The following is a 23,503-nucleotide window of genomic DNA, read 5'->3' as shown; positions in this document are numbered from 1 at the left end:
TCTCCTGGTTTCTGATCAAATCCCGCATCTCGCACTCCATTCTTCTCCTCACTTTTAAAGCTTTACACTCTTCTGCCCCTCCTTACATCTCAGCCCTAATTTCTCGTTATGCACCATCCAGACTCTTGCGTTCTTCTCAAGGAAGTCTTCTTTCTACCCCCTTTGTATCTAAAACCCTCTCCCGCCTTAAACCTTTTTCACTGACTGCCCCACACCTCTGGAATGCCCTTCCCCTCAGTACCCGACTAGCACCCTCTCTATCCACCTTTAAGACCCACCTTAAGACACACTTGCTTAAAGAAGCATATGAATAGCACTGTGGATATTCTGAACACATGATACATAAAGCTTAGCCCCCTGCAGACGCACTTACCAGAACTCTCTCCTACTGTCTCTGTACATTCTCCCTACCTAACAATTAGACTGTAAGCTCCTCGGGGCAGGGACTCCTCTTCCTTAATGTTACTTTTATGTCCGAAGCACTTATTCCCATGACCTGTTATTTATATTATCTGTTAATTATTTGATTACCACATGTATTACTACTGTGAAGCGCTATGTACATTAATGGCGCTATATAAATAAAGACATACAATATATATATATATATATATATATATATATATATATATATATATATATATACCTGCAAAGAAAGAGAAAGGGTCCCTGTAAAAGCACTCAAGCAAAGGTGATATATAAATTGATTTATTAAAGAAACATGAATTACACAAAATGAAATAAAACAGTCCCCAAGGTATCCCTACACCATGAAGTCTGACCTAAACATAGAATGAGATTACTATAATATGATATGGTATATGGAACACACATAAACCATATATGATGTGCTGAGCAAGAAAAACAAATACCTGCTAAGCAATGTGTAGACCGCCGGTCAGTAAGGAATTCTGTGTAAGGTAGCTAAATGCTGTGGCCAAATAACTGCTGACAAAAGATTTAACCCCTAATGCAGTACCACTCAGTTAACCACTTATTCAGCCACAATAAGGCAATACAAAGCCTGAAAACTACAAGCAAAAAGCAAATGCAGAGTATACTTGCAAGTGATCATGTGTTTGCAGAGCAAAAAAAGTCCTGAAATGGTATAGGTTGCAGATTGGGGTGTCCAGCAGGGGTTCACACTGAAGTGTTGGGGGTCCAAGGGGAGTGCAAACAAACACAACCCTGGCGTACGTTTTGCACCCTGGCTTCGTCCGGGGGCTTGCACCCTTTCTCTTTCTTTGCTGGCATTCATTTATACTTCTCCCTAGCACCGTCATTAGGCTGTTATTTTCATCAGTGTACCTACTTTTGATTTGACCAAGTTTGTATTATTTATCTAGTTAGTTGCAGGCTTTAATTGTGTTGCTCTCTCTCTCTCTCTATATATATATATATAATATATATATATATATATATATATATATATATATATATATATATATATATATATATATATATATATATATATATATCTATATATATATATATATATCTATATCTATATCTATATTTTTTTTTTTTTTTTCAAATAAAAAGATCACTTGTGAGCACATTCACATGTCTTAGGTAGGTCTGCAACCCTGCCTTTCACCATTACCCCAGCATACAGTGCTTCCACTGCAGCAAGGGATTCTGGGAAATGACATGGAAATGAGCACACAATGTGTCACCTTTTGTCTGAAAAACCATTGTTACATGGAGTCCATATGAGCAAATGCTCGCTGTTAACACAGCTTTAAAGCACAGCATGGGAACCTAAACCTTACAGTCTTGAAAATTGCAAAGCCAGCAGTACAACCAACTTCACACTGATGATACCCATTAAGGTTGAAACATGTCTGTAAATGGGTTCTCTGGCTTTGCATCTGATTCCCACGCTGTGCTTTAAAGCTGTGTTAACAGCGAGCATTAGCTTATATGGGCTCCATGTAACAATGGTTTTTCAGACAAAATGTGACACTGTGTGCTCATTTGCATGTCATTTCCCAGAATCCCTTGCTGCAGTGGAAGCACTGTATGCTGGGTGATAGGCAGGGTTGCAGACCTGCCTAAGACATCGGAATGTGCTCACAAGTGATATTTTCATTTGCTATATGCAATACGGTGGTGGGTTTTGAGTCACTTTTTTCACCCACCATAACTTAAAACGTTATGGTAAACCCTATTTCTCGTATTTTCTTAACAGCCATCCAGTCTAAAGTGCAATTAGAGCCAAGTTAATTTGATAATACAGTCTTGTTTCCCCAAAAAGCATCAAGTTTAACGAGTTATTTAATACGTTTCTTTTTGATTTGACTACATGATTTCTGTGACAGTCCATGACAGCCATTTTACGCAATACATGAAATCCTGTTTTTTCTAGGCATAATGAAAGGTTTATAGAGAGCAACAACTGTGGTTTTCAAAAGGTAATACAGACAAAGATTCCTGGATTAGAAATGGTTGAAGTAATTTATTGCTAAAGTTTAGTCATCTCTATGAAATGTTTGGAAATAAGACAGTCTTCATTTTTCCTATCACTGTTATTTGGCAGACATGTTGGCTGACTAGTTTTATCCAGTTGGGGGACGCTCCTTTGCCTAATGAGTTGCTCTTTGAAATGTAGACCATTGTGCTCAAGGTGAGCACTTTGGCTACTAGATACACTTGGTTTGTAAGCCTTAAAATTCCATGCAGTATGAGAAAACGCTGATTTAACAGCACCTCCCCTACCAAGACAACATTTATGTAGCCTTCAACGTAATGGGCTGCAAGCCATTGCTCTTGTACCTCGCTCGCATCGGCCAATAGGGAGCCAGATTGTCATCAGAGCATGACATTTCAGCTTCCTATAGGATAAGGCAGTGAGCATCTTTGACCCATGAAAAGATACATTTCTCAGTAGTAGAGGGTCCCAAGATCTTGGAATAGTGTGGTTCAGCTCCAGGAGACCACCCCCGGCTACCCCCTTCCCTCGCTATAAAAAAAAAAAACATATTTTCTTCTGACTTTTAACTCATCCGGGATTTGTGTTACATTGGCAAGTGATGTTGTTGCAACTCACTATTGGTGATCCCAATGTTTAAAAAAAATAATATATATATATATATATATATATATATATATATATATATATATATATATATATATATATACACTGTATATTGCCTACCAAGTTTTTACAGTTACATATTTTGAGAACTGGTGGAGTAACAGCTCCAGGAAACTACTCAAGATAGAGGGAAAAAAAAAAAAGAAATTGAGCGCATTACTGCTTTAATTACAAAGTAAGAATATACTTCAAATATTTTGCTTTTCTGTAGTTTGCTTCCTTGAACACCTCAGTTGGTTATCAAAAAGCCACTGCTTGGAATTTATTACCATTTCAATGTACAATATTATATGATAAAGAATTCCATTATTCCTCTGCAAATAAGCGCTTTTTTTTACCTTGTGTACAGATTATCGCTGTCTTATCTCAGGAATCCATCCTACTATAGTAATTGTATGCCAGGAAGACTTGAACGTGTAAATGCTTCAGTTTCCAACATTTTGGTTGACAATAGTTATTAATTTCACAGCTGTATGCGATATATGACACCATAGTAAATCCTGCTATGGGAAGTATTTGCATTAAGTTCCGCTTCCCTCGACATGTTTGGAATTAATAAACTATTACAGTACTGAGATACCAAAGGATGCTATTAACTATATATACTGTATATATGTATATACTGTATATATTTATATACTGTATATATTTATTTATATACTGTATATATTTATTTATATACTGTATATATTTATTTTTATATATATATATATATATATATATACTGTATGTATTTATCTTATACTATATTAGTGAAAGCACTGTATGCCTGCATGCATGCATGCATGCCTGCCTGCCTGGATGTCCGGTGTCCCTAGGGGCAATCTCATTGGTCCCTTGGGCCGCCCGCCCCCGCACACCTCTCATTGGCCTCACACACTCACACCACCCCCTTGGCCCGCCCCCCACACCTCTCATTGGCCTGAGGCGGAGTGACGGGCCAAAGGTCCAAAAAAAAAAAAACACACACACACACACACACACACACACACACCTCTCCCCCTCCCCGCTCCAAATCACCCCGCTCCAAATTACCTCTCCCCCTCCCCAGCGGCATCACCTCTCCCCCTCCCCGCTCCAAATCACCTCCCCCCTCCCCAAATCACCTCTCCCCCCTCCCCAGCGGCATCACCTCTCCCCCTCCCCGCTCCAAATCACCTCTCCCCCCTCCCCGCTCCAAATCAACTCTCCCCCCTCCCCGCTCCAAATCACCTCTCCCCCCTCCCCGCTCCAAATCACCTCTCCACCCTCCCAAGCGGCATCACCTCTCCCCCTCCCCGCTCCAAATCACCTCTCCCCCCTCACCGCTCCAAATCACCTCTCCCCCCTCACCGCTCCAAATCACCTCTCCCCCTCCCCGCTCCAAATCACCTCTCCCCCCTCCCCGCTCCAAATCACCTCTCCCCCCTCCCCGCTCCAAATCACCTCTCCCCCCTCCCCGCTCCAAATCACCTCTCCCCGCTCCAAATCACCTCTCCCCGCTCCAAATCACCGGCGGGGGAACGCAGCTGCCACGCGGCGCGTAAGATGGCGGACCCCCTTCCTCCCTCGCGGCGCCGAGTCAGACGATGGCGGCGCCCGGAAGTACAGGTAGGTGTCGCTCCCCCACCTCCGGCGCCAAACGGAACTGAGAAAGGGCGCATCAACTGAGGTGTGTGTGTGTGTGTGTGTGTGTGTGTGTGTCATTGTCCACTGCCCCCCCTCCTGTCCACTGCCCCCCCCTCCTGTCCACTGCCCCCCCTCCTGTCCACTGCCCCCCCCCCTCCTGTCCACTGCCCCCCCTCCTGTCCACTGCCCCCCCCTCCTGTCCCCCCTCCCCCCCCCTCCTGTCCCCCCTCCTGTCCACTGCCCCCCCTCCATTCCACTGCCCCCCCCCTCCTGTCCACTGCCCCCCCTCCTGTCCCCCCTCCTGTCCACTGCCCCCCCCTCCATTCCACTGCCCCCCCCACTCCTGTCCACTGCCCCCCCCTCCTGTCCACTGCCCCCCCTCCTGTCCACTGCCCCCCCCCCTCCTGTCCACTGCCCCCCCCTCCTGTCCACTGCCCCCCCTTCCTGTCCACTGCCCCCCTCCTGTCCACTGCCCCCTCCCCCCCCCTCCCCCTCTCCCCCCTCCTCCCCTCTCCCCCCTCCTCCCCTCTCCCCCCTCCTCCCCTCTCCCCCCTCCTCCCCCCTCTCCCCCCCCCTCCCCTCTGCCCCCCTCCCCCCCTCCCCCCCCCTTCTCCCCCCCACTCTCTCCCCCCCTCTCCCCCCCTCTCCCCCCCCTCTCCCCCCCCCTCCCCCCCCCTCCCCCCCCTCCCCCTCCCCCCCCTCTCTCCCCCCTCCCCTCTCCTCTCTCCCCCCCCTCCTCTCTCCCCCCCCTCTCCCCCCTCCTCCCTCTCCCCCCCCCTCCCTCTCCCCCCCCTCCCTCTCCCCCCCCTCCCTCTCCCCCCCCCCTCTCCCCCCCCTCTCCCCCCTCCTCCCTCTCCCCCCCCCCCTCCCCCCTCCTCCCTCTCCCCCCCTCCCCACCCCTCTCCCCCCCTCCTCCCCACCCCTCTCCCCCCCTCCTCCCCCCCCTCCCCCCCTCCCCCCTCCTCCCCCCCTCCCCCCTCCTCCCCCCCCAGAACTCCCCCCCCTCCTCCCCCTCCTCCCCCCTCCCCCCTCCTCTCCCTCTCCCCCCCTGCCTTTGACGCCCCCCCCCCCTGCCTTTGACGCCTCCCCTCCCCTGACTCCCCTCCCTGGTGCTCCCCTCCCCGGCGCTCCACTCACATCACCTCCCACACACTGATGACACACACACACTGACTGACACACACACTGACTGACACACACACCGACTGACACACACACACTGACTGCCGCACGCGCACACACACCCCCACACACACACACTGACTGCCGCACGCGCACACACACTGACTGACTGCCGCACGCACGCACACACTGACTGACGCGCACACAAACCATGACTGACGCACACACACACGCACACACTGACTGAGGCACACACTGACTGTGTGTGCGTCAGTCTGTGTGTGTTTGTGTTTCTGCCTCAGACTCACTGACGCGCGCACAAACACACAGTGACTGACGCACACACGCTACATGAAGCTGTAAAGGAGGGAGGGAGGGGGGGGACTGGATTGATGTGAATGGGGGACAAACAGAGAGAGGGGGGAGGAGAGAGAGAGGAACGGGAACATTACATCCCGGGCAACGCCGGGTCTCTCAGCTAGTTTATATATATATATATATATATACTGTATGTATTTATTTATATATATATACTGTATATAGGAAATACGATACCGTTATATAGACGAAATCACATGGGCAGCACTCAAATATTAGGTCAAAAAGAGTATATTGGTGAAACAAATACACAAAACCAACGTTTCGGTCCGCAAGAGGGACCTTTTTCAAGAAAGACCTAATATTTGAGTGCTGCCCGTGTATATATATATATATATATATATATATATAATACAGCACAGTGGTGGGATAGGTTTCAGTCATAGATAACATTCCAAGATGCACTGTTTTTAAGAGAACCTTTCTTGCTTTATCCCTTGTAACATCGCCGGAAGAAGAGATCAGTGTATCTCGAAAGCTCACACAAATAAAAACATTTCGTTAGCCACATAATGTTATTGTCTATTCGTTTTCGATTATTAATTTCGGCTAACACGGTACAGATAACTCTACATCTACATATATGTGTGTGTGTGTGTGTGTGTGTGTATGTATGTCTCCGTCACAGCGTAGGATCTTATGTCCTAGTATAAGGCAGGAAACTTAGTATTTCTCTATATGGGATTTATTTACAGGGTTAAATAATACACTAACAGGCCCACCGTCCCTTTAAGTAAAAACAAATCATAAAATAAATGCCTACTCCTCTTAGGAGACTAACTATACATGCAACTATACATGCAGCTTCAACCCTTACCAACTGGATGGACAGCTAAGCTGGTTACCACCCCAAAACAGGTACTATTATAGCTAAACATATACAGTCTCTGCACACAGCAATATAGTGTATCTCTTATCTTTTGCTCCAAGGTTATGGAGCAGATGTCCCCGTTTTAGCATAATCTTGCATCCTTCCTTCCTAGGGGAGCTCAGCCCCACGAGAGCTCAGAGAATCTCTCCTCGGTAGTTCTATTACTATGGACCGGACATCCTCGCTACAGCACAGTCTCTTTGCGATTATCTGTGTGTTTTATGCTATTCCTGTTGCATGACCCAAGTTTGGCCAAGTTTTAGCTGTTGGACAGATGGCCTCACATTTGACGCTAGGATACTTTGATATACAGAGAAGTTCACGGTTGTCTCAATGACTGCAAGGTTCCCAGGTCTTGTGGATGCAAAACAAGCCCAAATCATCACACTTCCACCACCGTGCTTGACAGTTGGTATTAGGTGTTTGTGCTGATATGCTGTGTTTGATTTTCGCCAAACGTGGCACTGTGCATTATGGCCAAACATCTCCACTTTGGTCTTGTCTGTCCAAAGGACATTGTTCCAGAAGTCTTGTGGTTTGTTCAGATGCAAGTTTGCAAACCTAAGCCATGCTGCCATGTTCTTCTCCTGGGAAGATTGGCAACTGTCTTGAATGTTTTCCACTTTTGAATAATCTTTCTCACTGTAGAATGATGGACTTTAAATTGTTTGGAAATGGCCTTATAACCCTTCCCAGATTGATGGGCAGCAACAATTGCTTCTCTAAGATCATTGCTGATGTCTTTCCTCCTTGGCATTGTGTTAACACACACCTGAATGGTCCAGACCAGCAAACTGCTAAAACTTCGGCTTTTATAGAGGTGGTCACACTTGCTGATGATCAAGGGCATTAATCAAGGGCATTTGATTAGCAGCACCTGTCTGCTACTTAGCATCTTAATTCCTAAGGAAGCAGTAAGGGTGTACTTAGTTTTTCACACACAACTTCTCCATTTTGGCTTTATTTTTGTTAAATCATGACACGGTGTCGTGTTGTTGTTCATCTGAGGTTGTATTTACCCAATTTTAAGACCTGCTAAGGAACAGATGATTGTTATTATGTCCTGATATGTAAAACCATAGAATTCAAAGAGGGTATACTTTCTTTTTCACACCACTGTATATATCATAATTCTTTTTTATTTACCCAGCATTTTTCAAAAGGATGTTATTTAATAAAAGTCATTCATTACCACACTAAAAACCTGCTACTCATAGATTCATTTAAATTTGACACGTATTTAATTTTATTTGATTAATCTCAGTACTCTTAGGCCTGGGACATAGTGGTTGTATCCAGACGGAGGCACGCTGAGGCTCAGGGAAAGCGGTGCTTTCCCTGGCTCTACACAGCGCGCCGTCCGTGGGCGTGTCGGGGACGGGTCTGGGGGCGGGCCAGTGACGTCACGGAGCTGGTTCGCCCTCATTGGGTGAACCGCTCACGTGACCAGCCCTGCGCTCCGGTGAGCGCCAAATCTAAAGACTCGGTGAGACACACGCTTCCGCAAGCGTGAGCGAGCCCCTTCTAAAGCCGCTCTCATTGCGGCAGCAGGGGCTCAGTGCCGAGCAGCAGTGCGCCTCAGCACTTATGCACTGACCATGCCCGAGGCCTTATAAAGACTTTTTAGTTAGATTATTTCCATAAAGCTAGGAGACTATAATAACAATAATCAGTGGTCGACAAATCACCAAAAAATCTACTCGCCGAACAAAAAAATCTACTCGCCACCTAGTACCACACGTGTGCTGCTTGGGCCAATAGGAGCTCGCCACGATGTTAAATCCACTCGCCCGGGACGTGCAGATGTATAGGTTTGTCGAACACTGACAATAATCATAGTTGTACAATTAAACAAGATGGATCACAACTCTTGGCATCATCATGAACTGTGTTATACAACGCAACACAATAAAATTGGGACCGGCTCGGGAGGATACCCCTGCTGGTGAGTAACGCGCACGCGGTCGCACGCGCTGCCCGACGCAGCGGGACCAAAGCCTTATACAACACAAAACAATTCAATTGAACATATTATTAAATATATTGCCTTAACACACCCCGCAAATGTTTCAGATTGTATATACTATACTAGAGGCATAACAAGAGGAACCAAAAGGATATAATACTGTATGTCTAAAGACTCATTCTCCAATACAGTACAGGGTGTTTCAATCACATCAAACTCTTTGATATTATACAAATAACGCTATACAACGCATTTTGGCATTTAAAGCTGCAGTTCAGTCTTTTTTTTTTTTTGCATTTATTTTTTTACTTCAATAGTTTTATGTGGGCAATCTCTAATTAGCTAAAGAACTGTATAGCTGCAGGTCAATTCGTTTTCCATGTATTGATAGGTCGAAATTTGGTGACATATTAAAAGCTGGCATTTGTTTATAATCTGATTGACTGGCAGTGGAAGCTCATGAATATTCATGAGCAATCCTGCACAGACAAGTGCTAGAGGGAGGGCAGGGCTGACAAAGGGGTGTGCCAGGGCTTGTGACAGGACATGAAGGGGCAGTGTCTTAGCAAATGGCTGTTAAAATAGAATACAAGAAAATTGGTCTTTCAAAGTTGTTTTTTTAAAAACAGAAAATGCTAAAAGTATTTTTTCTTACTACAGAACTGATTTATTAAAAAAAACACACATGCAGGATATTGACTGAACTGCAGCTTTAACCAATACAGAACTACTGTATAGAACATACAGAGAGGCTCTCAAACCTTGAGAACGACCCCAAGTCGATATCAATGTTCTGGCCCTGTGGCACTAATGTTTTCAGGGCATAAATCCAATACGTTTGGATGTATTTTATCAATGCCATAAAATTTTAGACCGTATTGGATTTTGTGCATGATACTCCTTAAGGCTGCGTCCATAGGACTGCAGTCGTGCGGAGGCGCGCAGAGGCTGAGGGAAAGCGGGTGCTTTCCCTGGCCTTGGTCCACGCGCCATCCAGGGGCGTGTTGGGGGTGGGGGGGCTGTGACCGGCCCTGCGCTCCCATGAGCGCAAAAATCTATCTTTTGAAAAAGACCTACGCTTCCGCATGCTTGCGGAAGCATGCGCGAGCCCCTGCTAAAGCCGCTCTCATTACGGCTGCAGGGGCTCATTGAGAAGCATCAGCGCGCCCCTTGAAGCAGCCTAAAGTGTCTTGAGACACTCTGTTGCATACAGCCTCTCTCAATATTCTTAATATGCTCTGCCACCCTTATTTTTAATTTGCGTGTCGTCCTTCCTATGTACTGTTTATTACACGGACATTGTAACATGTAGATCACATAACATGAATTACAATCTATCAAATCTTTTAGTTTGTGTTTTTCTCGTGTCATTTCAGACTGAATCTCCCTAAAGCTTTTTTGAGAATTTGGATGTAACTTACACCCTCTGCAGCTTTGACACTTGAAGAATCCCTTTGTTACAGTCACAGGTCTCACACATTCCTGCTCCAAACAACTCGCAGCCAACCTTTGCTTAAGAGTGGGTGCTTTTGTAAATATTATCTCCGGTTTTGATGGCAAAACTTGTTGTAGAATCGGGTCCTTTTGTAGGATTCCCCAATGTTTACAAAATATTTTTTTTAATTTGTGAAGCGGAACTTGTGTACTAGTGACAAAAGGTACAGATATTTTCCCTTTTTCATCCCTTAGACCTGATGTTTCCTTTGCTTTATATTTAATTAGATCCGTTCGATTCATTTTAGACACTTTATTATATGCCTCATCTATTTTTTTCTTTTTTATATTTCCTTTCATGAAATTTGTTCATCAGTTCATGTGCCTGTTGTTGAAACACTCCCTCTTGTGTACAATTACGTCTAACTCTTTGTAGTTGGCCTACTGGAATGTTGTTAATCCATGTATCCAAGTGGGCACTGTCTCCCTACCTTACCTCTTGCATAGGACCTGTCCTTGAGAAAGAGGCTGTTGCTGAAGCTGTTGCAGGGTGTGGAGATTCTCTGCTGGTTTAAATATGATTTTAAGATGAGTTCCTGGTCCCAATGGTGGACAAAGGCATTGATTTACCTACATAATTGTGAGTGCATATTTAACATCAACTAGGTGCATTTGTTTGAACATACTACTCTATGATTATTCTCCATTTTGGTCTTCTCTTCTCTATTTTTTACGCCTAGGTCGTTCTTCTGGTATTAATTTTGCGGCATCTGTGGAGCTGCGGACCTAAGTGGCAGCAGGTTTAATAGGGATAGTTACATTTCAAAGGGTTAACACCTCTTTATGTGTGGAGTATTTTAATATAATTTTTGTAATTGGTTTAGATTTGTTTTTAGATTGTTTAAAGTTGCGCTGTTTTTTTTCCTTGTATTTTGTATTTTTGTCCACACACCATTTACAGTAGCAGCACTTTGAACTATATCTTATACTGGCTACTACACACAAGCAAGAATCCATTTTATAATGAGCAATCATAGAGGTCTTGACTTAGAGAGTATATTTTTCAATAATGTAAGGTTGGAAAGCACCATAGATGAGGAAGATCTAGAAACATTATTTCTGAACTTAGAAAAAATATTAATAAAGGATATGAAAACATATTGGGATGTTGTCACACTAGAACAATATGTTGCATGTAACAGGATCTCAAGAGGTTTAAGGATCTTCAAGGATCCGACTTTGGATTTAGATGATAATCTTGAATTCTTAAAAGATTGGATTGAGATCCTGGATCAAGCCTCCTTTGATCTGATGAAATTGTTGATTGTACATAGGAAAAAGAGTCTAGTAGTATTTGAGGAGGATATCAAAAATATCCAAAATAAATTAGAGAGCTTAGAAGAGACAGAAAATTATAAAGAAATAGAGAAAAAAGTTAAATTAAGAACTGACAAAAATTGAAAAAGATACCATTCTGTTAAAACAACGAAAATTTACGAGAGACAAGGAAGATTACAAAAATAACTGCTATAGAACATGGAAACAAATAAACAAGATAACACTTTAGAATCCAATGGATCCAGTCAAATAAATACACAACAGGGTCACCAAAATGTGAACAAGAATAGGTACTCTGCACCAAAATTTAATACAGATTACCAAAGGGAACATCATAATTGGGATAAAAATAAGAATAGATATTTTCAAGATAGGGATAGACGTGGATCAGGGGAATATAGAAATAGGAAAAATAGGTGGAAAGGAAACAGTAAGAAACAAATAACTAAACAATCATATCAACCTAGAGATAGAGAAGAGGTGTTTGAAGATGATGAGAGACCATCTACTTCTTTTTTAGAGAAAATACAATTGAGACAAACCAGGGGGAATAGTGAAAACACAACCCCAATTACGGGATGGGAACAAACTAACTACCCCTTTAAAGATAAAAATAGAATGCCCACCAAAAGAGGAGGGTTACAAACCGCCAAAAAAAGAAAAACAATATAAAGATTAACTCAAGTGGAATTTTCAATTTAAGTGATGTTGTTTTAACACAAGAACAGACAAGTGTATTACAAAAACTATTGGCCTTTGCGCCAACAAATAAGGTGAATACCTTCAATACTTACATTGACATCAGTAAATTCGCTAGAAACCTAAAACTCAAAAAATATTTCATGAAGCAGAATGTGCCATGAAATGATGAATGAAAATGTCACAACATGTGAAAGATTTGTACACACGACATGTACAGTAAGATAAATTCAATTTTTTATCCGAGTTATCCTAAAGGGGGTCATACTGCACCGACACACTTTATTCGAGCAAATACCCAGTATGTACCTGGCAGATACCTGAAATGCGCCGCTCCTCACCTCTGACAAGCCCCGTCGCGTTTGCCTTCCCAGCCTGGGTTCATGCCTGGCTGACGGGCGGCTGATCTGTTTAATGATAATGATTAGGATTTAATAGGCTGCAATGCTTCGCGTGTCTACCAGATGGCATAAATTCATGAATTGTAATGCAGTATATATATATATATATACTGTGCAGTATTGCAGCCAGCGGGAATAAAATGCTTCAATCCCTGCTTGGAAAATACCTCAATGCACTCGGGCAGAAAACAGTCACAAACCTCAATACACCCGGGTATACCCGAATTCGTGGGACTAGCCGAGCTCGAATAAAGTGTGTCGCCAGTGTATAGACACTTTTACCAAACTAGTTCAAGAAGTCATTGAGAAACTAGAGGTGTCAGGGAGATCAAAAGCCACGAAGAATCTTACCAAAAATTAATTGGAAGCAGTGAAGGAGTTGTCCAAAAGGGACAATATAGTAATCAAAACGGCTGATAAGGAAGGAAGGGGGGGGGGGGAGGGTGGTGATACTTAATAGAAGGGATTACGACATTGAGTCCCTCAGACTATTGAGTGACTCAGAAACATATGCCATATTAGGTAGCAATCCTACAGAACAATTGAAAAAAGATCTAACAGAGCTACTCAATAGGGTTATAAGGATGGAATTCTCAATAAATCTGAGTGGGAATACTTAAATATAGAATCACCTCGAATCCCTATATTTTACTATCTAACAAAGTTACATAAGGATGCAACCCACCACGACGTCCAATTGTATCAGGGATTAAATCCCTCACTGCTAATCTTTCCGGATATATTGACCAATTTCTAAAAGAAGCGGTCAGGAAATTAAAATCTTATGTTGAGGATACCATCCAAATATTAAATATCCTGAAAGATGTGGTGTGGAGTGACAATTATACCCTAGTAACATGTGACGTATCTTCGCTATACACTGTGATCGACCATGTAAAGGGTTGCACTGCAGTTCAGGATAATCTGACACACAATGGGGAATTAGATCCATTACAGGTCAGATTTATAGTGGACTGTATTAGACACATCCTAAGTCACAACTCTTTTTGGTATGAAGATTAGTATTTTCTGCAGATTAGAGGAACAGTAATGGGTCCCAGGTTTGCGCCGAACTATGCAAACATCTTAATATGCATATGGGAGGACCAACATGTATGGTCCGGTCACGAGTTCGGCGCAAACCTGGTATCCTGGCATCAGTACATAGATGATGTACTGTTTATCTGGGAAGGAAGTACAGATCTCCTGGAAGTCTTCTTGGCGTGTTTGGATAGAAATCCGTATAATCTCAAGTTTACATGTAAATTTAGTAAAACCGAAATCAAATTTTTGACCTACTTTTGTATATAGAAAATGGCAAATTAGAGACAAAGACGTATATAAAAAAAAGTAGATTGTAATAACTTTTTGATGGGAGACAGTGGCCACTTGGATAAATGGATTAACAACATTCCAGTAGGCCAACTACAAAGAGTTAGATGTAATTGTACACGAGGGAATGTTTTAACAACAGGCACGTGAATTGATGAACACATTTCATGAAAGAAAAAAAAAAAAAGAAAAAATAGATGAGGCATATAATAAAGTGCCTAAAATGAATCGAACAGATCTAATAAAATATAAAGCAAAGGAAACATCAGGTCTAAGGGATGAAAAAGGGAAAATATCTGTACCTTTTGTCACTAGTACACAAGTTCCGCTTCACAAATTAAAAAAATCTATTGTAAACATTGGGGAATCCTACAAAAGGACCCGATTCTACAACAAGTTTTGCCATCTAAACTGGAGATATTTTACAAAAGCACCCAATCTTAAGCAAAGGTTGGCTGCGAGTTGTTTGAAGCAGGAATGTGTGAGACCTGTGACTGTAACAAAGGGATTCTTCAAGTGTCAAAGCTGCAGAGGGTGTAAGTTACATCCAAATTCTCAAAAAAGCTTTAGGGAGATTCAGTCTGAAATGACACGAGAAAAACACGAAATAAAAGATTTGATAGATTGAAGTTCGTTATGTGATCTACATGTTACAATGTCCGTGTAATAAACAGTACATAGGAAGGACGACATGCAAATTTAAAATAAGGGTGGCAGAGCATATTAAGAACATTGAGAGAGGCTGTATGCAACAGAGTGTCTCAAGACACTTTAAGGAGTATCATGCACAAAATCCAAATGATCTAAAATGTTATGGCATTGAGAAAATACATCCAAACTTGAGAGGCTGCAACCAAGTTATTAAAATTTCCAGACAGGAAACATATTGGATTTATGCCCTGAAAACATTAGTGCCACAGGGCCTGAACATCAATATCGACTTGGGTTTGTTCGTCAAAGATTGGGAGCCTCTCTGTATGTTCTATAGTTCTGTATTGGTTAAATGCCAAAATGCATTGTATATCGTTATTTGTATAATATCAAAGAGTTTGATGTGATTGAAACATCCTGTACTGTATTGGAGAATGAGTTTTTAGACATATTTTATTCGTTTGCTTCCCCTTGTTATGCCTCTAGTATAGTATATACAATCTGAAACATTTGTGGTGTGTGTTAAGGCAATATATTTAATAATATGTTCAATTGAATTGTTTTGTGTTGTATAAGGCTTTGGTCCCGCTGCGTCGGGCAGCGCGTGCGACCGCGTGCGCGTTACTCACCAGCAGGGGTATCCTCCCGAGCCGGTCCCGGTCCCCCCTCGCTGAACGGCTCACTACGCGCTGTGACGCGTTAGCCGCCAGGGGAAGCAAGAGAATTGCGATCCCGAGCGGTGACGGACCACATGGTGCGCTGTTGAGCCAATCAGCGCCGGGTCTGGAGTTAGAGGCAGCTTCCCCCACCTCCAAAAGGTAGGGTGGGAAGTGTGTGTGTGTGTGTATGTATGTGTATATGTGTATATGTGTATATGTGTATGTATGTGTTGTGTGTGTGGGGGGCCGGGGGGAGGGGGGTACAGCACGGAGAGCCCTCTGCTCTAAGCACGCCCCCCCCCCAAGCTCCCACTCCCTACAGACCGCATATAGCAGAAAAGTGCCTCTTCACACGCCGCCTGTCTGCAGTGCGGGCGCGTGGTCTGAAGCAGAGAGGCTCTAGCCTAACACAGTTCATGATGATGCCAAGAGTTGTGATCCATCTTGTTTAATTGTACAACTATGATTGTTGTTATTATAGTCTCCTAGCTTTATGAGAATAATCTAACTAAAGTCTTTATAAGAGTACTGAGATTAATCAATTGACCAAATAAAATACGTGTCAAATTTAAATGAATCTATGAGTAGCAGGTTTCTAGTGTGGTAATGAATGACTTTTATTAAATAACATCCTTTTGAAGAATGCTGGGCAAATAAAAAAGAATTATGATATATATAAGTATATATATATATATATATATATATATATATATAAGTGTGCTGGATGATAATGGTGAAATGTGGGGTTGCATACAGTTATATTTCCATTTGCTATATGCTTTGCTGTGGAGGGTTTTTGTCACTTTTTTTACTCACCATAACTTAACTAAGTATGGTAAACCCCATCCTCATTGCTTCAGCTTTGCATAGCCAGTAACCAACCCCATACTGATGAGACCCATTAAGGTCGAAACAGCTGTCTGTCTGTGGGTGGGTTTACTGGCTATGCATCTTAACCCTGGCTGTGCTTAAAGCTGTAACCATGCAGCAAACTTAAGCCTATAGGGAACGGCAGCTGATGGCAACGCAGGGATATCGGGGACCACCCAACGCGTTTCGGAAGCTACTGCCTCCTTCCTCAGGCGGTAAATTGAATAAAGAAGTCCCTGTGTGACCTTTATTTATAGGAGGAATTTAAAGGTACAAGTACCATAATAAAGTCCCGGTCATGCGCAGTAGTGCAAATTCAGTACTGCAGCATTTTTCAGCAACATCACGGAGAATACATAAAAACAAATGGTTAGCAGACAGATAGTTAAACACATTTTCACAAATAAGAACACATAAAAACATACAATCAAAGATCATTATGATGATTCAAATATCCCCGATATCCCTGCGTTGCCATCAGCTGCCGTTACCCATTGCCAGCCCTGCCGTGCGGCTCTGTGACTCAGAAGCATCTTTTGAATTTGCCGCCATTGGAGCACACGCGACCGCGAGGAGTAGGGGAGTTCGTGGTTCCATCAACACTGTGTCGGGCGCCTCTGCGCATGCCCGTACTGCCAAACATCCAGACAGTGTTTTCCTGCCCCTGCGACAGCGTGGATGAACGCGTCCTCCATTGCTAACAACTCTAACACGCGGCGAATACCGGAAACCGATCTGGGAGCTGTGCCAGCCACTGTGAGAGGGGATACTCTCTAAAATATCCACTGCGGTTTAACATCTTGGCTTCGGTAAGCGGGCAATTCGGCCAGATATCGATTGGGTCCTTTAACTTTGCTTAATTGTACTGTATGTTTTTATAATGTATTAAATTCATCTTTTTTAGTCTACTGTGTGGTTCAGCAACATTGTTAGTTTTTGTTTGTCTGTTGCTTTAGTGTTTCAACATTATTACACTATGTATTTCTTTTTCTTATTACTATGAAGGGTGGTTATATGTAGTGTATTAGCAATATGCACCTCCATAATTCATCTATTTAAAAGATTATCTCTCAATATATAGTAAATCATGATAAGATTTGTCTATTAACACTATATATATAACATATAATATTAAATAGGTAATCTAGTGTCTAATCTGTCCACCTACCAAAGGTCTATTCAAATTAATAACATATGTAATGTGATATCCCGTCATACTTAATTCAATTGCTGAGTAATTTATTTAGGTAATGAGTATACAGATATACCAAGTATTATGGTGTCTGTAGTTTGGATATAATGTGTGTTGGTCTGTATATAAGGTCTCCTGTATAATTATAATTACAGTATGCGTATCAAAACGGACCCTTTTTTCATTAAAACCATTTAATACATTTAATATGACTATCCAATCAACAATAAGGGGTGGCTATAAAACCCTGGGTAGGGATAGGTACACGGTACCACCCCTGACGAAGCCACAGCAGTGAAATGCGTCGGGCGTATTATTGCAGTGTCCAGATTGAGAAGATTGCCATCTGAGGTCCACCATGGAACCGGAGTCCACAGCGGCTAGCGGAGCCGAGATCTTGCGAGACTGTGACGTGATCACTTCCGCATCACGTGATTAAACTGTAATCATTATTTTTATGCAGAATATTGTAATCACATTCTCATTATTATAAAAAATAAAATATTTTTTTTTTATACTAAAACAAATGTCCTTTTCATTAGAGCAACATTCTAATTATTTTATTTGTGAACTACAAGTTGGTTAAGTGACTTGCTCAATGTCACAAGGAGCTGACATTTGCTATTCAAACCACACTAATCTCCCTCAAAAGGCCGGTAACTAGATTTATTTTTGACTAGGAACAAGCTGCCTAATAATGATACTTATCTTTGAAATGTGAGTGTCAACTCCGTGTGACCTCAGGGAACACACATTTGGCCAAGAGGCTCTATTCCATAAGATATCTCCTGGCACATTTCCATTAAAGGGCTGCAAGGTGTCCTCTTGTCAGGAAGCTGTTTTTAACGAATACTGTAGCACCGCCACTCATAAATATGGATCATTATGTTTCTTTGATTATGGATATTAGGTTAAAAGTACTTCTAACCAGTGTTTTATTGAACTTGCAAATAATATTATACAGTGTTGTATACACTGACATCACTATGCCCTTGACTAGCTTGCATCCTTATGCAGAAGAACCAAAAGAGTATGTATAAATGGAGTCTCGTCATCTGCAACACACACTACATGTGGAGTGCTTCAAGTCTCCATTCTTTCCCTTCTCCTCTTTAACATCTACAGTATAGGAAGCCACTGGGTCCTATCATTGCAAGTTGTGGTCTCAAGTATCACCAATATGCAGATGATACCCAGCTGTACTGTATGTGACTATTACTCTGGGTGCGCCATCTCACTCAGCTTGCATTGCATTGCAGAAATAAGAAAATGGATGAATGATAGTTGATGGAGACAGAGACTATCATTATAGGACTGAATAAGTAAGGAGAACAAGAACCCAGTATTAGCACTCAGTGCCCAAATTGAATGTTTTGTGAATGAAATTAAAAATATCTTTTAATAATCATCAATATAAAATAATGGGGTTTAAAAGAAATCCAAGATTGGACACACACATTTAATCCTATGTTGAGTGCTTATGGCACTCGGGATTATATATGATGGGAACTAGTGAGTGGAATTAAATCAATGTTCCCTAGGGGGCTGATATACAGCTACCCTAATTAGGGTGTAACTTTAAACAGCAGGGATAGGGCGGAGGGGAGGAATAGGGCTATAGATGTACTTATGTGGTTGTTTGTAGTATTAGATCTCCTATAAGTACCAATCCTATTATATAGGTGCGCTGGTTGAGTGACAATGATGTCGATTGCAGAGACTGCCACTGCACGAGTAAGTCAAATCAGTACTTACTGCAATCAGTGGTAACAGTGGATGGGTAGCGTAAAGTACCAATAACATGGTGCACTAAATAGGGCAAATAACGTTATGTTACCTAATTAGGTAACAAACGTTATTTTTTCTTCATTTAATGAGGATCCTGAAAGCTAATCATATGCATAAATTACATCTGTTAGCAAAACCACCATACACTGCACATGTGCATTGTCAAACTTTAAGGCGCATTATTAAGGTAGCGTTATTAACAGAGATGTTCATGTGTTACCAAAAGCTAATGCAAATCTTGTTATAATATTAGAAATGTATAACTTTTACACTTACTAACTTTTCACTCGGTTATATGGTATATAATATAATAATGATGGTATAAAGTCTGGGTGTACAATAATGTATATCCGTACTGTACATAATGTACATCAACAAAAAAAAATCATTTGTTAATGTGCAATTAAAACAAATGGATATCCATCCTTCATTTATTTTAATTGTGCATTAAAATAAATAAAATCTTAATATTGTTGAGGTATGTATCGATATACATTATTGTATGTATACAGTCATTATTACATTACATACCATATTAGTTTACACAAATATGTCACTTCATTTACTAAAAGTTTTATATTGTTTATGATGTGTTTCAGACATTTGTATAACCCATAATATGTATCTGTGTATGACACATGTAACTTTTTGTAATGAAAGGGTTAGGTCATATACGCATTACATTGCTTTAAGGCTTATCCAAGAAATAACTCTGTGATAATCAGTGTCTGGATGAGAGAAACGGCAGCTTTTGGAAGGTGCTAAATATCATAGCGTTATTGTCATGTGCTGACTTTAACAGAGGGCTGAGGATCTCCATTGTTTGGTACAGTACCATATGGTTGGCATATGAGTAAGTATAAGGTCCATTAAAATGAAAGGATCCTTTATTTTTAAGGAAAATGCCAGGACATTGTTCTGCTAAACACCTTTGGGGATATGTGTTATGTAGTGAACTTCTGAGGATCTACCCCACAGTTCCTGGCTGGAAATAACAGATTTCTGGGGGTGGCTAGCATTTCAGTATTAATTGTCAACGGAAATGTTAGAAATAAACAGGAGAGAAGAACATGGAAATTTAAAATATATTCAACTTCTGGACTCTAAAAATAACTTACATTAAAGCTGCAGTTCAGGCTCCCGTTTTTTTTTTTTTAGTTTTTTTTTTTTTAGTTTTTTTTTTAACTTCAATAGTTTCATGTGGGCAATCTCTACTTACCTAAAAAAACTGCATAGCTGCCGGTCGATTCGTTCTCCGTCTATTGATAGGCAAAGTTTGGCGACATCTTTAAATATGGGGAATGTAAATCGTTGCTATAGGATCAAGCATGCTTGTTAAAATAGAATACAAGAAAATTGGTCTTTCAAAGTTGTTTTTTTTTTTAAAACAGAAAATGCTAAAAGTATTTTTTCTTACTACAGAACTGATTTATTAAAAAAAAACCACACATGCAGGATATTGCATGAACTGCAGCTTTAAGTTACTGGATTTATGACACATAATTACAACATTTTAATCTACTTCTTGCTTCACTTTTTAGAGATGGTGTGAGCATACAGTAACACCTCTGCACACCTGCTATTCATCCACATCTGACAACTAGTACACCAGCATTTAGTGTAGCTCCTGCTAATTTATGCTAATCTTCTCACCACTTCACCTGAAGACTCCCTACAACATTTCTCCACCCATACTCATCCCTGTATAATATATGTTTTCTTCTAACGGTGCTGCCACAATACACTTAAAGAAGGAAGTCTTAATGAGTCTTAGTTAAAGGTTTTCAAAAGCTCTGTACACTATAATTTCATCTATGAATAACTCGCATGTTGCTCCAGAACCTGCAGTTCAGAAAACACAAATGCGTGGCTTAGCTTAGTAGGGCATTGCTTTAGTTGCCAAATGTTTTCTTTAGACCATTTTGTCATTTAATAAATGCAGTTTAACATTGTTTAATGTGCATTACCATCTCTGAGTAGCAAGTACATTGCGTTACTTAAACAGACGCTTGCTTTATGATTTTTAGCCGCAAAAGCTCCACCAGCACTAAGGTGACAGAACCAATTGGGCTCACCAATGAAGTAAAATTTAGGAAACTTCATTAAAAAGATTTAATTTATCGCCTCCACAGAGATGGTGCACACCTGTATCTCTCCCCTAAACTCACTCCCGACATTCAGTCCTAAATTGCAGACTCTCCCTCTGGAATTTCAGCCTGGATGATTAATGATTAATTTATGTGCAGTAACTCTACCCAAAAACTCACTCCATTTCCCTTTCTGCTTCAGGACATTTGTGGTGTAAACTTTCCGAGCTAACAATCAGAATTGACTGAAATAAACTGGAAAAGGCTTCTCGGGTTACTTTTGTTCAAGTCCAAGTTTTGATTCCGATTATTTGAATCTGATTTCCATTGTTTTCAGCTCTGTCTGGGAAGTGATTAAATGCAGTGCACATAAACTAGCTAGTCACAGTCTGTGAGGGAAAATGACGCTAGAGTGGGAGGATATATTGTGTTTACAGGTAAACCCCATGTGACCCTGAGGCGGATAAAAAAAGGAAAGCTTTATCATTTATTTTCAGTGACTTAAAGCAGTACTATCGAGATGACATTTTATTGGCAACTTCAGGTTTTTTAAAAATGTTTTTTTTTTAAATTGTACTATAGACGTTAGTCTACACGGTTCATAATTCCCTGTAACCTTATAAGATACTGTGATAGTCAGAGAGAGAGAGAGGGAGATCAAGAGGCTCTTTCAGCTGCAGAGGTTTCATGTGACCTCAATGGAGAATAGATTCACACTACAGTTCCTCCCCTGGAAATACAAGCCAGAGAGGGAGAGAGAGGCGCTGTCACTTCCTAACAACACAGCGTTGGATAAAACACAGCGTGGAAAAGAAACTATCAAAACCTTTTCTACCAGCTTGGACAAAAACTGGAGAAGTATTTCTTAGGACACTGCTGTCTTTTGGCCATGGATTATATGAAAATGAGAAGATCACGTACATTTTAGTTTAGAGAAATACTTTAAAAAAAATAAAACCACAAAATGAGCATTATTTTGAAGCCAAGATCCAGATCTACCAGTTCTTTGCGGGTAATAGATGGGTAAAGTATATGTTTTCTTTTTACTTTTACCTCTTGAAATATCCATATGTCACAACATTCCTCTTTATCTTGTTATTTAGTTGTCAGTGTACAGTAAGTAGTCGTGTTAATGGTATGTCAGGGTACATGCATTGATTTGCTGCCAGAGGGGCCTGCAACACATTACAACACAATCAGGAAAGGGTTACATTTTTACGGTTATTTAAAAACAATTTCTTGGCTTTATTCCTCTGGTGTTGAGTCTTAACTAGAGCGTTGAAATTTCTTTTTTTTTTCTTTTTCTTTTCTGTCAGAACTAAATGAACGTTGCACTTTAATTCTCTAATCAATTCATATTATATTGAAAGTATTTTATTTAATTCTAGAAGTAAACAAATTGTGTGTAATAATGCTGAGCGTAAAATATTGGTGAATAACTTGCAGTTTCCCTGTCTCTTGTTTAGAGGGGAATTATGGGTACCACCAGAACACTGCGTCCTTGCTAGAAGCCTCTGTCACTGTGCTACAATGTTCTCACAGCTACGACACCACAATACATTTGTTTCTTTTTTACCGTAATTGGATAGCAATCATTTCTGCTCTTTAAAGTCAAGATACATTTACTTTAATCGTCATCTTATTCACAGCACCGTCCATGTGTCTGTGGTGACTTCCACTAAATGTATACACTTATTTAACTACTAAATCGACAATTCCTGCTGCCTCCAAAAACATGTTTGAGTGAGTCTTTAGTTATAAATGCTTAAATCAATAATGCTATATTAATACCAATGTTGCTGGGGTTTATTTTTTATATACCGTTTTTGTTTTGTTTTATAACAATATCAATGGCTTATAAAAGTGAAAATATTCTACAAGTGATTAGACACAACTTGTTAATTACACAACTCAACCACAAAGAAAGTATATGTGGTTGTGGTGTTGGAAGAATAATAACAGCACTCAGGAAGTAGGAAAGGGTTTGAAATAAAATACTGTAATAGAAAT

At 41.1% G+C, this 23,503-nt stretch overlaps 1 protein-coding gene across 6 annotated transcripts in view; it reads left to right on the top strand.

The window, feature by feature from the left end:
• Positions 1-23,503, top strand: part of PDE4D (phosphodiesterase 4D) — a 1,562,913-nt gene that overhangs the window by 1,300,771 nt on the left and 238,639 nt on the right. Inside the window, exon 1 of one of the 6 annotated variants that reach the window (XM_075589605.1) lies at positions 22,010-22,516. The exons of the other annotated variants lie outside the window; for them this stretch is intronic. Within the exon in view, the coding sequence (XP_075445720.1) occupies positions 22,458-22,516 (59 nt within the window). The 5' untranslated portion in view covers positions 22,010-22,457. Of the gene's footprint in view, positions 1-22,009; positions 22,517-23,503 lie in introns of those variants that run through there. 6 annotated transcript variants of the gene reach the window in all.

The sequence above is a fragment of the Ascaphus truei genome, chromosome 1, assembly GCF_040206685.1.
Source record: "Ascaphus truei isolate aAscTru1 chromosome 1, aAscTru1.hap1, whole genome shotgun sequence".
NCBI lineage: Eukaryota > Metazoa > Chordata > Amphibia > Anura > Ascaphidae > Ascaphus > Ascaphus truei.
The sequence above is the reverse complement of the archived record's forward strand: the minus strand, read 5'-3'. Positions and strand labels throughout refer to the sequence as shown.